The sequence below is a fragment of the Trachinotus anak genome, unplaced genomic scaffold (genome assembly GCF_046630095.1).
Source record: "Trachinotus anak isolate AG129_WGS33_773 ecotype Australia unplaced genomic scaffold, CSIRO_AGI_Tana_v1 ptg000021l, whole genome shotgun sequence".
Lineage (NCBI taxonomy): Eukaryota > Metazoa > Chordata > Actinopteri > Carangiformes > Carangidae > Trachinotus > Trachinotus anak.
The window spans coordinates 12929976-12946145 of record NW_027273872.1 but is presented as its reverse complement, the minus strand read 5'-3'; the positions used below and the strand labels follow the sequence as shown (position 1 = coordinate 12946145).

Below are 16170 nucleotides of genomic sequence, written 5' to 3'. Positions count from 1 at the left end.
TTTTATAGACATATTTATGTTTATTTATAAATAAAGTGATTAAAGATAATGGCTTTATTTGTTAAATCAGACTCATCAGCAAATTTGGTTTTACGACTTCATTAACAAACCAAAAAAAAACAGTTTTATTGGTTTGTTATTGAGTTTTAAGAATAATTTATTTTTCTTGAAGACATTCAGTATTTTTACAGCCCTGAGCACTGACTACATCAGACTACATGATACTACAGGTGTGTCTGAGGTGTGAATCAACTGTTCATTAACAACAGTGGTTCCTGCTACAGAGGTTAGCATAGATGCTGCTGGAGCATCAGCTCTGTCAGAACTGGACAGCAGAGACTTCTCTAATTGGAAATGATGTTTCTGCTCTCACAGAATCTGATTGGTTGAAGTTGTGGTTACAGATGGTTCATCCAATCTGCTATCAAGTGTTTTAATTCGTCTAGTATAAAAAAAAAAATCATTTACATCCCAAAAAATATAATAGGTTTAAAAAAGATATTCCACTGTCATACAGTATATAAATAAAAGAAACAGATGCATTAAAAAGATCTGTCAAAAAATAATTATCTGTCTAATAATAATCCATTAATATAAAATAGGATACTAAAACTGAGATGTGTCGTTCTGCAGCACAGTCGGATTTATTTCTAACAGTTTTTAGAAATAATACTTTCACCCTTTAACATAAATTTAACTTCAGTACTTTTACTTTTATTTTTAAATGATACTGCTGATGTCCTTACTGTTCTTAACAAGAAAAGGATGTGAGTCTGAGTCACTCTCAGTTTAAATAAAGTCAAACTCATTCATCCTCAGAGGAAACATTCACAGTTTTCAGCCTCCAATGAGACAGAGATGTAGGAAATTTGTCAAAATTAATTTATAACACTAAACATCAGCAAGTGCCGGAGCTTTCTGAAATGTAAATGTGCAAATCTGACAGACGTGATCCATCCATCATTAATAACAACAACACTATCTTCACATAACATCTCATTTTCTTTCTATAATCCTCTGACAAGCTGCCGAGCACAATGAAGCCACGTCTTTTTTTTACCCTCTCTTATCGCTGTGAGTCATTAACATATCTTCCGGTAATTCTTAAAAATTAATCATATTGCATATGACCCGCGACGTCCAATTACACTCCTGCATTCGCCCCATGCTGTCCTGAATCAAATTGCCATTTGACAAACAAGCGTCAAATCGAGGCTTCGAATGCCAAATGAGACGCGTTATGAATCATTTATCACGCCGTTTGATCTCTAAGTACAGAAAAATCATAAACTAAGCGCTGTGTTTGTGTCCCCGCTGTCTCTCTGTCTCCGCATGGATGTGTATGTGTGACTGTTGCCGTAGAACGTGCCACAATAATTTATTCCCCCAGCTACTTGGAACCATTAGTGAAAGTTCCAGGAGACCAATTAGCATTGGAAACCCACTGGTGCTGCTGTGGTGACAACCTCCTCCAAACTGCCAAAGAAGTGTTATAAACAAACTGGACCCCAGGAGCACTGCCGGGGCCCCTCCAGGGACCCGGGGCCCCTTTCCAAAGACGAAAACAAACCTTGGCTGAGCGTCCACAATATCGCCTTAATGACGTTTCCCCCCGGGCCGCAAACAGGCTAACACCACGGCCGGCTAATGACTGAGAGGAACAACACACACAGACCTGAGAGGGAGTGTGAAGCCGTGAGGGTGTGTGAGTGTGTGTGCATGTGTGTGTGTGCGTGTGTGTGCATGGCTGAAAACTGGCAAAAACAAAACAAACAGTGTGTGTGTGCGCGTGTGTGTTGTTGCCACTGTCACTCATTTTGGCAGAGAGAGTTCATCCCTCGTTGCTGCTGCAGAGAGGCTCCTCAGGTTGCTGTACAGCCGCCACACACACACACACACACACACACACACACACCCTCACACACTCACACACTGGCCCCAAAAATAATTCAGCCACAGGAGCCAGTTTGGCCGGCGAGCCTCAGCCAGGCCACACAAGCATCATTACCACTGGCTGCTCCTCCTCGCCGCTCAGCAGCCACTTCAGACGTCGCCACAAGTGGAATCTACTTAAAGCACAAAGAGACTGTTTGTCCGGGCACATCGGCGCTGTCTCTCTCACACACACACACACACACACACACACATACACACAGACACACACACAGAAAAAAGTGAGAGCTCTTCAAAGGCTCCCTGAGGATGATGCAGCGCAACGTCAGAGGCCGGCGCTCAGATCACAGCATCCAGATAACACCGATCAGGATGGGCCGGCAGCACAGGGCTCGCTTTCAAAGAGCAAGTGTTGTAATTACCCGAAGGCCTGGAACGGCTGTGGCCAGGCCTGATGATTCGCTCCAGCCTCCCAGCAGCCAGGCAGCGCCGCCTGGCCTGGATGCTGCCTTCCTCTCGGCGAGCGTGGCAGCAGGCTTTTCTCAGCATTGCCTGGAGCCTGGCAGCCAGCGAGGGAGCGGGGTGGCAGCGAGGCGAGGCGAGCGGCCTGGAGCTGGCCGGCCTCCGGGAGCCCACTGGCAACGCCGGCGTGCCAACCTGGCTGCTGCCACCACGCCTGCTCACTGGTTTGTGATTGGTAGTTTTGGAAAGCAGCAGAGTCCCATTTAAAAATGGTTAATGTGCCACAGTGATACAATGGAGAGGTCACAGCTGACACACACACACACAAACACACAAACACACACTGCAAATCTGTACCTGACCCACTTAGTCCTAGAACCTCATTCTCAGTTAAGAGAATTTTTTTTCTACTATTAAACACTAATTTCTGGGAGATTAAAACATGGAATCATTTTTATGAAACCTGAATTTAAAAATCATATCAGCTCTGGACCAGTTATTTAATATTGGTGATATGATGTCTTTTTGTGCTAGAAGCCGCACATCATGTGTGAAAAAAAGGCAAAATGCAGAATCTCCAGATCATGTGACACAGCGAGGTGTGAGACACAGGCAGTGTGTCCACTCCAACCCGTTAAGGTCGGCGCCGAAACAAAAACCAAGACGTTCTGCAGCCGCCATGCACACGCCACACAGCCAGTGTGTTCCTGGCCTAGAGCTCCACTAAAGTTGGGGGGTGCTTCAGTGGCTCACCTGGTTGAGCGTGTACCATTAAGGCTTAGTCCCATCCACAGCGCCGCGGGGTTCGAGTCCAACCCCTCTTGTCATCCCCTCTTTCTCCTCCACTTTCCTGTCTCTCTCTCTCACTGTCCTATCTAATAAAGGCATTAAAAATCCCCCAAAAATAACTTAGTGCATCAGGTACTGGATCTGGAGCTAGATCTCATCCAGCTCTCTGTCAAAGGAGATGGATCATAAGCTGACTCGTGGACTCTTAAAAAACCTCTAGGCTTCAAGAAACTGACCGTTTACAAATACACTATCAGACGTTTTATCATCTAAACCAAAATACACTGGCAGACATAGACTACACATGATCTGAAGAATAATATTTTCCTCTGAAACGTCTAAAGTCCTAAAAACGAAAATCAGAGCTGGACTCTTTAAGCCTCTGTTAATCCCTCATGAGGGTAACAGGGTGTCCCTCCACCTGTACACACTGAAACAGGTGCTACACCCAAAGGTGCAGCCTGTCGAATGTAATCCAGGTACATAAACCAACAGGGACGCCCATGAAGATGACCTCACCTGGGAGTATGATGACAGAGAGACAGAGAGAGAGAGAGATGGAAACAGTGAGCCGCTCTCTGATCCCTCACTCATTAGCGAATGGAAACACAGCATCCATCAGGGGGAAAGCTGGTTAATAATCGCACTCAATCACATAATGACTGAGGCTCAGAGACGCAGACAGCCAGCCGTCATTATGGAAATGAAGCTCGTATCGAAGGAATCTCGCAGGGGGGAAATGAGCCCGACGCCCCGATAAAAGTCAGAGGGAAGTGGAGAGATGCTGAAGTTTGGATGAAGAGGAGGAGGAGGAGGAGAGTGACGACGGAGCAGGTGTGTAAGGAGAGGTCAAACCACAGAACTGATTAACTCTTCAGAGCTGGTTCAGTTGAAGACAGAGCTTCGAACTGGTATCCCATCAGTCTGAGCAACACACTCAACATGACGCTGTGACACAAAAACAAAGTGTGTCACATTCAACATCTGCCTAAATATGAAAACTAAAAATACACAACAACTAGCAAACTGCTTTACTTTTAATGGAAACCAGTTTACTCTGGGGATAAACCAGCACCACACATGTAGACCAGTGTACAGTAACCAGCTGACTACAGATGTGAACCAGTTTCCTGCTCATCCAAAGCAGTTTACTCTACATTTATACAGGTTTATGTGAAAACCAGTTTACATTTAAACCTGTGTGATGTACACCTAAACCAGTTAACTTTACAGATGACCCTAATGATCACATCCAGTTTACTCCACATGTAAACCAAATACAAACGCAATAGTCGAGTTTATATGTAAACCACTTTCCAGATGAACGAGTTTTCTGCACACCCAAACCAGTTTACTCCATTCCAATTTGTAAACATGTAAACCAAATTACTGCATAAATGTAAACCAGTTCAGTGCACATTTAGACCAGTTTACAAGTCAACCAGTTTCTTGTGTGCCCGCCAGTTTAACCAACACCTAATTAACTACACTAAACTAAATGTTCTGCACATGTAAACCAGTTTACTTTATAGAGTGACCACTTTAACCTCCATCTGAACCAGTTCACTGATGACCAGTCTACATGTAAACCACATGAAAACCACTTTACTGCACACATCTGTTTAAACTATTATGTACAGGAAAAATATCTGCATCTGAAAGCTACAACACTGACACTCCATCTCGTGTATATGTATATATATACACATGTATACCTACACATATATATATATATATATATATACAAGTGTGTGTGTGTGTGTGTCCTATTTTTATTCTCCCTCTATCACTCCTCTTCCTCACTCCTCAGTCTGAACCAGTAAAACCATTAACTCTCAGCCGACAGCAGAGACACGCAGGGCAGCAGACGTGTTGATTGGTGTGATGAACGAAAAACCAACAGCTGCTCTTTTTTCTCTCTTATAGACACACACAACAGACCAAGCCAACAAACACACAAAAAGACATACAAGTGTTGTCATGGTAACTTGTGTGAATTTGGGATTTTGATGCTCAGCACTGATCCAGTCTCATCAAACACTAAAAAACACCTATCATCTATAACATGAAAATAATAAAATATTAAGTAAGTGTGAAATTCCAATAATGAGCAGAGATGAATTCAAAGCCAAAATTTTTCCACTCACACTCATTTTTCCTGAAGTAAATCATAGTTTAAGAATAATAAATAAATAGTAAACAAATCTACACTGACTTAAATCCGCTGGTAACATTAAAAATAAACTTCCATAGGTTTAAATAAATAACTTTGAGCCATGTTTACTCCAACATGGAGGAAAATCCCTATGAAATCTACTTCTCCATCTGATGATGAAGGCTCCTAAACAGGCGGTGAGACTGTTTTGTCAACTAGAACAGATTTTTTGTGTGTGTGTCTGTGTGTATATAGTTACTGAGGTGTTGCTAGGTGGTTACTATGGAGCACAGAGAGGTTGTTAAGGATTAGGTAAGATGGATAAAATTAATCGATTAATCGATTTCTGAACTCTTTAAGCACTCCTCACCACGTTGGCAACGATTCTGATCATCAGTATAATCGAACTTGGACTAACTCCAAACCACAGTGCTATCTGGTAGTTGCTAAAGGGTCTCTATGTTTTTTAGGATGGTTGCTAGAGCTTCACTGAACAGATGCTGGATGGTTGTGGGAAGGTTTGTAGAGAGTTTGTATATTGGTTGCTTGGGTGTTACTATGGGGTAGCTTAAGTTTTCTGGGTGTAAATAAAATGAAATATAGAGGAAAATAGTTTTTGAGGAACCCATGAAGAAGAGCATCATCATGATGAAGCTTGTTGTCAAGTAGAAGTGAGACATGATTTAACTATGCACAAAAATCTGACAGGTCAAGACCTGACGACCACACTGTTAATGTACAATATAACATACACACCACACATAATATACACACACACTTCACCTAAAGCACATTTACCCCAAACACAACACACACACGCACACACAGTGGGGAGATAATCACACATCTGTTTGAATCTGTTATATTGATAAAATAAAAAAATAAAAATGAACTGGCTGAAGGTTCGTGCCTGTCAACAGTCATTTGTCCTGCCAGAGTGCTGCTGAGCAAGGCACCAAATCCCTGAGCAGGTGCTGTGATATCTTTATTATCAGGGCTTATTGTTGTGTGTAATTTACCTGCACATGATCTCATGGGTGAGGAGGACGCGACACATCTCCGGGTTCTTGTCCTGACCTTCGTACAGGATCGGCTGATTGGACAGAAACAGGTGAGGAGATGATTAGTTCACTCAAACAGTCAAAATGTTTTCACAGCCCTGATGTGTGTATTTTTAAAACTGAAAAGAAAAACAACAGATCTTGGTGATGACCAGTGAAGTTTGAAGAGACAGTTGAAGACAAGAAGACTCATATAAACCAGTTAACATGTAAATCAGTTCACAGATACCAGTTACCTGCTCATTAAAACAGTTTTCACTCCACACATTCACCAGTTATCTGTAACTGGGAACCAGCTGACCCAGTTGTGTTGTTTTTAATCAGATCAGGTTGATTGATGACCCTGAGCTAACGAGGCAGCTGATTCGCCAACGTGTACAGGTGTTGCTTTTATTTTGTCAAACATGGCCTCCAACCACTTCCTGCACAGTTCACATGGCAGCTCTGACACCCCACCACCACTTCCAACCACCTCCCGTTTTGGTGGTCTCTGCCTCCTCCGGCCTTCCCAGAATTCCCTGCCAGATGGCAGGCGGCGCCCCAGGATGAAACCCCCCCTCTCCTTCCCAACCTTCTCCCTCCTCACCCCCACTGAGCTGTCATGTCAGCGTCCGGATGACGGATGACCGCTGAGAGGAGGGAGGTGTGTGTTTGTGTGTGTGTGTGTGTGTGTGTGTGTGTGTGTGCGCGTGTGTGTGTGTGTGGTTTTTGTAATACCCTGGTGGTTGTAAATGAACTCCAGTAAGAGTATGTGCGTGTGCGTCTTCCCCCTTTCTCCCCCCTCTTTTCCTGCGATGACCTACCACTACCTCATCCACCTTTATAGTCAAAACAGACCTCCACCCTGCACACACACACACACACACACACACACACAAACACACACACACACACACCCCTGGGGGACAATACTTTTAGGATAACGACCACTTCTGCATTATTGATCCTGATCCTGGCTCTGTTCCTCTGGATTAAAATGCTCCAGTTTGACCAGGAGGGATGTGGATTGCATCAGGGACACACATCTACACACACACACACACACACCACCCCCTCCTGTGTGTAGATTTGGTGGTCAATATTTATACATCATCATTCCTGATGCAACAATCTGTGTGTGTGTGTGTGTGTGTGTGTGTCTACTTTCACGCTTATTTGTGTGTTAATGTTCACATTCTGCTGTGAGTGTGTGTCTGTGTTTTATGTATTTCTATCTTTGTGGGGACCAGCTCTGAATCTGAGGATTTTTTCCAAAGTTGAGATATTTGGGGAATTTTTAAAAAAACAGGGAGAAATTTTGGAAAATGAGGAGTGTTTGAAAAGTGGCTGATGGAATAGATAATAGAGAACATTTCAGACAAGAGAAGACAGCTGTTTGAAGAGAAGGACAGTTTTTGGAAGGAGAGGATTTTTGTTTCACAGAAGCAAGCAGTCAGGACAGTGAGGAGATTTTCCAAAAGTTAAGATATTTCTGAAAGTGAGGACATTTTAGATGGAGGGACAAGTTGAACATGTGTATAGTTTGTAAAATGAGTAAATTAATCTCTCATGTTTAGGATTTTGTTGAGGGTAAGTCAGGACTTACAATGAGTCGCAATGAGGGTCCTCATAAGTACAGAATACAAATATGTGAGTCATATCTTTCATTTTTAGCTCAACATAAATTTGTATTCCTCATTTTTCTTGTTTCAATGACAGAATTGCATTTTATTAACTTGATATAATGATATAATATATAATCAGTATTTGTATTCATAAAAGGACTGTTATTTTAAATTAAATCTTTCATTTGTTTCTAAGCAACGATCAGATGTAAATGAAACTGTCATGATGCTTTTTGTCTGTCAATAAAAATAATATTTAAAAAAATATATTTTCCTCTCAGGTGTCACATTGAGTCATCAGCGTCTCTATGATGAAAGTGTATTAAAGTTACTCTTCGGCTCTGTCACTCTTCAGTCTGATCTGTGTGAATTCAGCTCCTCCTCCATGACAATCCCACGTATGCGGGGCCCCTAACGGGCCCTCGACAGGGTTTTATTGATCCGCGGGGCCTCCAGCCGACCTGTCTGTCAGGTCTGACTGTCGACCAATCAGGTCTCATGTAGTGGAAGGTGAAGGTTGAGATGTGTGTGTGTACGTGTGTGTGCGTGTTGGGGAGGTGGGGGGGTGGCGGAGGAGGAGGTGTCAGGATTATTGTCTCCAGTGTGCCGTCGCTGTGCCACATTAGGGCCTATTGATCGGTTTCCACGGCTGACGCTTTGTCGGGGAGCCGCTTGGTACATCGATCGGTGACATGCCGAACTAGCAGAGGGAGGGGGGTGATATGACTGAGGGGGGGCGGGGAATTAATAAGTAGAGGGTAAAGCTGGAGAATGAAGGTGAAGCAGGTTTTATGGAACTGAGTCAGTTTTTGTTGAAGGTTCAGAGACTGAGTTGATCAGACACTGTGAGAACAGTTTAACAAACTTAGCTCTGTTTAAGACCTCAACAAGAACATGTCGACGAGAAACAAGTGCATGAATTTACTGACATTTATATCACATTTTATATATTTATATAATGAGACTTACAGCTGAAACAATTAGTGAATTAATCAATTTGTTGATCAAGCGACTACTTGATGTATTATTTCATTAAACCTCTTTGGGTTTCGGACAAAACAACATTGGATGACATCAACTTCAGTTTCAGGAAATTGTGATTGGTATTTGTTACTGTTTGCAGATGAACTAATCATGAAAATAATCATTAGATGCAACCCTGATAATGATAACACCTGATAATATTAATTTACCATTTAACGCAACCTGGTTAAGCAGCAGAAAATAATTTTCCAAAAGGATTCTAAAATCAGAAATAAAATAATAAATACATTTCATTGTGTTTCACTGGTGTTAAACAAAACCCTCACACTGCTGAAAAAAAACAATAAAAAACAAATTATTGCAGCTTTTAATTAGGATTTGCTTGAAACCCTTGACACAAATATCGTCACCTCAAAACTTAAGATATTTCATAACAAAATGTTATTATTAAATTTAAAACTTTTAGTCATTTGTAAAAATCAGAGTGTGTAACGCTGCTGACGCTGTGACCTCGTTACCATCATTTTGTTTACATGAGTGTTCAGAATCAGATACAAACATACAGGCTGTACTGAACCTCAACAAATGTGCTTCTCTCTGCTCCATTTCCAATTTGTTTAACAAGTATCCAAACACATCCATATTCCATCAGATGTAATGATAATGCTGATCAGTCAACTGTTCAGCTCGTCCAATTAATAAATTAATTTACTCTCAGGATCGATGGACTGGATCCATCTTCTGGTTCACTGAACATGGATCCACACTCCTGACTGCCCTTTAAACAACAGGGTTTTGTTTTTTAATCCATGTTTTGGTTCTTTTTTTTAAATGAATAAACTGATTATTTGTGAAGTGTCAAAGCTGTGATTCTAAACTTTATGGACTTTTAGTAAAAAAATAATAATAAAGAATAAAACACAACAAGTGTTGTCGAAAATATTTTTGCGAATTGTTACTTTAAAGGACCCATATAGTATAGAGGTAGATGCCCATGTGTTTTCTGATTATAAAGCAGGTCTAGGTTCTATATTAATTCTGTGAAAGTATCAAAGTGCCCAGTCCACATAGAAATGCCCACAGCCTGTATTCAGAAACTGAGCCATAAAAACGAGCCGTCAGGACTTCTGTAACTTTGTGATGTCACAACAAAGCAGTCACCACTCTCAGCCATGCTCTAAGCCCAGCCCACCTGGTACCACCATCCAACCTTGCAGGATTTGATTTTGGTTTGGCGTTTACCTGAAATCTGCTATATTTTTTCTGGATCACTCAGAAAACAGTCAGCCAATCAAAAGAGAGTCTCAGAGCCTCTCTTCTGATTGGCTCACTAACCTGTTGTTACTAGAGCTCAAGAGAGAAGCCTTAGAAAGGAGATGTAAAACTTGTTGGGTTTATTTGTTTGTTTGTTTTTGTTGTTTTTGGTTCTTAAAACCACAAATATATCTTCTTATAGATATCAATACTAATATTTAAAAATATTTAAATATGATTTATATTTGAAATTAAGCGTATATCTATCTTTGAAACATAAATCTCACTGTAAAGTACTGTTGAATTTGAAAGTGATTATTGACCATAATCTGTTTTATTTTCCCTCTTTTTGTCACTGGTGTATATTATCTGACTCTTTCTGATGTGTTGAGATTTTTTTATAAACCTTATGAAAACTATTTAAGTGCTTCACATTTGAAACCTTGAAAAACATAGTAGGAACTTTCAGATGGTTGCTCCCAGAATGATTTTTCTGAAATGAACCCTCAGGTGTGAGGAACGTGGGGATGTGGAGCCGAGTGAAGGATCGACTGGAATCTGGAAATATTTGGGAGTTTGTCTTGGCGGAGAAACAGTTCACGGGTTCAAATCCCACACGGGGGTTCTGAGCGAGTGAGAACCGGAAAGGTGGGAGGGAATGGGAGGATCTGCAGTCCGCTAAAGACCCAGCTACACTGAAAACAAATCAGGGCTGCTCAAGTATAGGAAAGTGAGAAGAGAGAGAGGAGGAGGAGGAGGTGGAGGAAGGTTAGACGAAGAGTTATGACAAATGTTAAAGGGGAGATTCTTCAGGCAAAAAGGAGAAGTCTGAGAGGGGAAAAGAGTGTGAGAGGGGTTTTAACAGAAGACCTGGAAGAATCAGGATGTGTGTTTTATTATTATCTGTTTTATAACTGGACATATGAGTGTATATAATATTCTCTAGAGCTGTAAAACAAACGCTCTGGTGTTAACAACAAAATCTTGATTCAAAGAAAATGGTCTGAGGTTTCCGCAGCAGAGGAGCATTAGAGAGCTGGAAATAATCTCTGTGATTCAGGAAACCATGAGAGAAAAGGTTCTACATTAGAGTGAAGTTTTATCTGTAGACTGGGGTCAAGGGGTCAAGGATCAAGGGTTTTAGGTTTTGGGTTTGGTCACACCAACATTTCACTGAGTTTCTTGTTTACTGAATTGAATTCATTTACATGAAATAGTTGTATCTGTTGGATTAGATTGTAAATCAGGTTAAATCCACACAGTTTAGCTGTGACCTCAGAGGAGACGACAGGAGCCTCAGAAAGATCAAGATCAAAGATCAAGTTCCTGTTAACATCAGGAGGAAGTGTTGTTCATTTAGGTTCAGACTCTTGGTTCAGGTTCAGGAAAGATCCTGATCTGGTTTAATACAGAAACAGTCCAGAACCTGTTTATTTACAATGAACCTAAACCAAATCTGCCACTGACCTGAACCAAAGAGCTGCTGTTGTTTGAACAGGACTCTGGATGTGAACCTGGTCTGTGGATGTGAACCAGGTCTGTGCATCCACAGATTACAAACACAGAACAGTTTCAGACTAGTTGTATAGAAACATTACATCAAACAAACACCTGCTCCTGCTCCTGTTGTCTGTACACTGCTCTACACAGAGTGTCAGTGTGAGTCCAGTCTGGGGGTGAAAACACTGGACAAACTGGTAATCTGTGCTATCAGTTTATAAATGAATTCTGTTCTTGACATCCTTTGTTCCAGTAATTTATGTAGCATCCTCCCTGCTGGGGCCATTGTTTTGTCACTGTGTTGTATGTATATATGTATATGTATATATATATGTGTGTGTGTGTGTGTGTGTGTGTGTTGTTTGATATTTCAGTGTTTGTATCCTCTCACCTGTTTGGTCATGGAGTCTATCAGGCGAACATAGAGATCCTGTTCTGTCCTGATGCCTGAAAAACACAAACACACAAATTTCACATGACTGAGACAAACACTAATGACCCCCCCCCCCAACACACAAACACACACACACAGAAGTTACACAAGAATTACTGTTATAATTATCTGTGAGTGTGAACAGAACTGTCTGCCTAACGATACGTTTACACCACCAACATATACACATGCATGCATTAGCCTGTTATGCTAATTTGAGCTCAGTATGCAAAAGTTCCCCCCTCCCGCTCCGAAACAAAAGAACTGATTCCTAATAATGTGGTGTAAATGAATTCTGTTATTATTTATGTCCCTGTAGTATATTTATGTTTTCTGTAGCTCTTGTCATGTCGTCCCGGCTACGCTAACCCCCCTCAGCAAAAACAAACATTAGCGCAGCTCCAGAGCTGTTTATTATTTATAGGCCAGGCCGCCTTTAACTGCCGAGCGCTCCTTCGCCCCCCCACTGCCTTTTTTCCTCAAGGATAACAAGGAATCCTCATTCCCCGACAAATTAAATATCAATCAGGATTGCTTGTCTTTTATTAGCTATGCATCCGAGCATAAATGTGACACAAACGCGACATGGGGTGGAGGAAATTGCAGGGAGCACCTGTTAGCGGTGGAGTAGCTCTAATTGTATTCAATGCTATGAGTTTGGGTTTTTTTTTCTTTCTTGTTTTTCGGGCCGTTTCCTCGCAGCTTCCTCTGCTTTCTAATTGACATGATTCACTCCTCGCTCGGCGGCCGAGCACTGAGCAGTCTGCAGACTAAATGGCGGCTATCCGTCCCGGTTGCAGATGAGGTCAATTACCTCCGTACGATGCTAATCCGACGCTGCCGACCCATATTAGAGTGATTTATCCCCCTTTGGAAGAAAATGCTCTTTTATGTCCCACTTTATCTGGGATTTCTGCGGGGGTCTGGGAGCATTACAGCCGTCCTCCTCCTGCAGGTTTGGACTCGTGCCAGCACAGAGCCGAGCTGTGTGTTTTGAATCAGCCAAAGATCCCTCCACCTTCCCCCCCGATGGACAAACCAGAGTTCAGGTTTGGTTAGTTGTCAGATATTCCAGATGTGTGTCTCTCCCTCGCTTTCTGTGCTGATAATGAAAAGGTTTTTCCAGCCTCAGTCTTCAACAGTTCATTTAAACTCAGTCCAGTCAGGTGACCTTTAATATAAATCTCTTCTCTACCGATTCTAAACTCTGGAAAGTTCGACTGTAAACCAGCAAAGACAGTTTCACCTGAGGGACACGACCCATCATTATCTCATCAATCAATACTGCAAACCTGAAACCTGAAACCCACCTGAGCTGCAGAAGCATCTTTAAAAAAATCTCCATTTAGTCGAGTTTAGTCTAGTTTCATGCTGCAAGTCCAAGGGTGTTTTAGTGAAACTAGTTGCAGGTTCTAAAGATGCAAATATGCTGAAACTTATGACATATGCTTTGGACTTACCCCACTGACCAATTAATTCAGAAAATAACTGGCAGATGAATCAATAATAGAAATAACTGTTGGTTGCAGCTCTGGCAGATTATAGGCTGAATGTATGATGACTGATCAGGGCTGAGAAATACTGTTTTCTAAATCGTTTTCTGTCTGTTGAGTTTCTGATGTCAGACTCAGGTCTGGTTCACACGTTCACAGGTGTTTATTGAAAACTGAGGTTTTCCTCCAACAACATTAGCTTCTGTCAAAACTGGCTGAAAATAACATTTGAATATCCCGTCAGAAAAATAACACAAACAATTCAAATATCTATTTTTGCACATTATGTCCATCACAGGTCAAATCATTAGCTTCTGTACAACTGTATCTCGTGGTTCTGCCTCTACTGAACAAAATCCAAATTTCCAAACATGTTTTTTTTTAGATCGATCAGACTATAACTCACTTTCTGTCCCTTCCGTTCTCAGCTCATAGTTGTTTGCTTGTTTCAGCTTCGCCTACATTTCACTTTCAAACAATGAACCTGATGACGTGACACAGTGATTTCAGTGCAGTGGCCCAGGCCCACACCAGAAGTCTGGAGGCAGGTAGGTGCTGCTCATTTTTCACAATCAAATACGAATTCACACAATCAAATATCCGGATATTTTAAAAATTTGATTATATAATTAGATTTTGAATATTCCAAAGCATGCTAAACCAAGAGGTGGCGATATAACCCTAACTGTGTAACCACATCAGCTAATCAGTGACTAACACCAATGGTGTCACAAAAACTTAGTTTTCCTTGTCTACACCAAAAACAGAGTTCTGCCAAAGGTCTGTTTCAGGGACGAAACACAAAGAAAAAGATAAAAAAATACCTGTGACCATGTGAACTAGACCTCAGTGTGGACTCTGGAACACTTCGGTCCAGGTTCAGGAGAGATGCTGGCTGTGCCTGTATTGTGCTTCAAGTCTCTATGGAATGAACTGAGAGCAGGATCTCACCAAGACCCTGAACCAAATGCCTTCAGTACCTGAACATCATCCTTTAAAAATAAGTGTTATATTGATAAAAACATAACCTGGCCAAGATAATGTTCTCTATAAAAGGTTTTTGCTAATTCAGTTTAGTGGAAAATGAGCCTGTGACATCAGCGTCAGATTGTCAGGAGCTTTACTGTGGATGTTCAGGCTCGTTGTTGTTTGTTCTGCTCAACACTTTGTGTTAGAATGACGAACATGAATAAAATGTATAATTATTCTCCCTCAGTGAAAAATTGAGCATGTTTGTCTGACTGTTGTCGTCTCACCGTTGCTGTAGAGGAGCTGTAGCCTGTAGTGGATTCCATTGTTGGTCTTCTCTCCGTTGTACTCCTGTCACGCAAACACACAAATCACACGTTCAACATGTTACACTCAACATGTTATTGTGATGGAATAAAATAAAACATGTACAGTTGTCCAGCAGCCACACTCATCTCAGTCTGACGTGTTCCCCTACACACGTGTGCATGTACATTACTGCTCTGTTTTTTAAATGATGATTCTGTAATTATGAGATGAGGAACAAATAACTTTGATCAAGGACCTTTGTTTCATGTCACCAACTGCTTTTCTCTTCTTGATGAATGTGTTTTCATTGACCTTATACAGGCAAAAATTATGCCAAAATAATAAAAAATTAAGAAAACAATAAAAACAAAAAATAATAAAAAATAAAACTTTAAGATATTAGATAATAAGTCAATTTTTTCCCTTCAAAGTCAGAATTAAGAAATACTAAATAGTAAATAATTGTGAGGCATAGATCAGAATTTTAGTAATGATAATATATATTATAATATAGCAATAATAATTACCAGTATCCAATAATTACTTCTGACATGAAAAAACAGGATTATTTTGACCTTTCTTGCTAAATCTATATATATTATTCTGACATATTAACTCATAATTTTGATTCAGTGCTTTTAATCTTTCATGTACCTCATTGGTCTTCCATACAAGAGTCAAATGTAAAAAATAAAATCTTGTTTCAAGTATTTTGTAAAAATTATATATATATATATGTATATATATATCAATTCAGTCTGTAATGCATTTATTATTATTAACTTTGTTCAGTGGGAATGTGGTGACTGTCCCTCCCTCTCTCCTAACTGTCCATTCTGTCTCTGTCTCTCAATGAAAAAAAACTTAAGTTTGGTTCCACATTCTCTTCTTGTGCCTCCTCAGACAGTAAACTGTCACTCAACTGTCAGCTGACCCGCCCACTGACGTGTCATCACCTTCAGGTGAACATTTGGACAGAGACTGTGGGCCCATCCTCTGTCTCTCACGGTGACCAATAACCGTGGTGGCAGGAGGAACGATCACAGCCACCAAAACACATGAGAGACCTGAGTGAAGAAAATTCTCTGAATCTTCCCTTTATTCTGTTTCCTGTGCTCTCACTCCATCACCATGCCCTCCCCTCATGTCTTTTCTCTCTCGACCCTTTCCACCTTCTTCTTGTTCTCTCTTTTTTCTCTTTCAACCTTTACTCCCCTTTTATTTAATTCCTTCCAATCTCTCTCCCTCTCTCTCTCTCTCTCTC

General features: G+C 41.0%; 1 protein-coding gene across 3 annotated transcripts in view; it reads right to left on the bottom strand.

Moving 5' to 3' along the window:
- LOC139605838 (transcription factor COE3-like) overlaps window positions 1–16170 on the bottom strand; it is a 150326-nt gene that overhangs the window by 113840 nt on the left and 20316 nt on the right. For all 3 annotated transcript variants that reach the window (XM_071457680.1, XM_071457682.1, XM_071457681.1), the window contains exons 3-5: window positions 14885–14948; window positions 12094–12149; window positions 6319–6392 (exon numbers count right to left, since the gene is read on the bottom strand). In XM_071457680.1, coding sequence (XP_071313781.1) covers window positions 6319–6392; window positions 12094–12149; window positions 14885–14948 — 194 coding nt within the window. The remainder of the gene's footprint in view (window positions 1–6318; window positions 6393–12093; window positions 12150–14884; window positions 14949–16170) is intronic.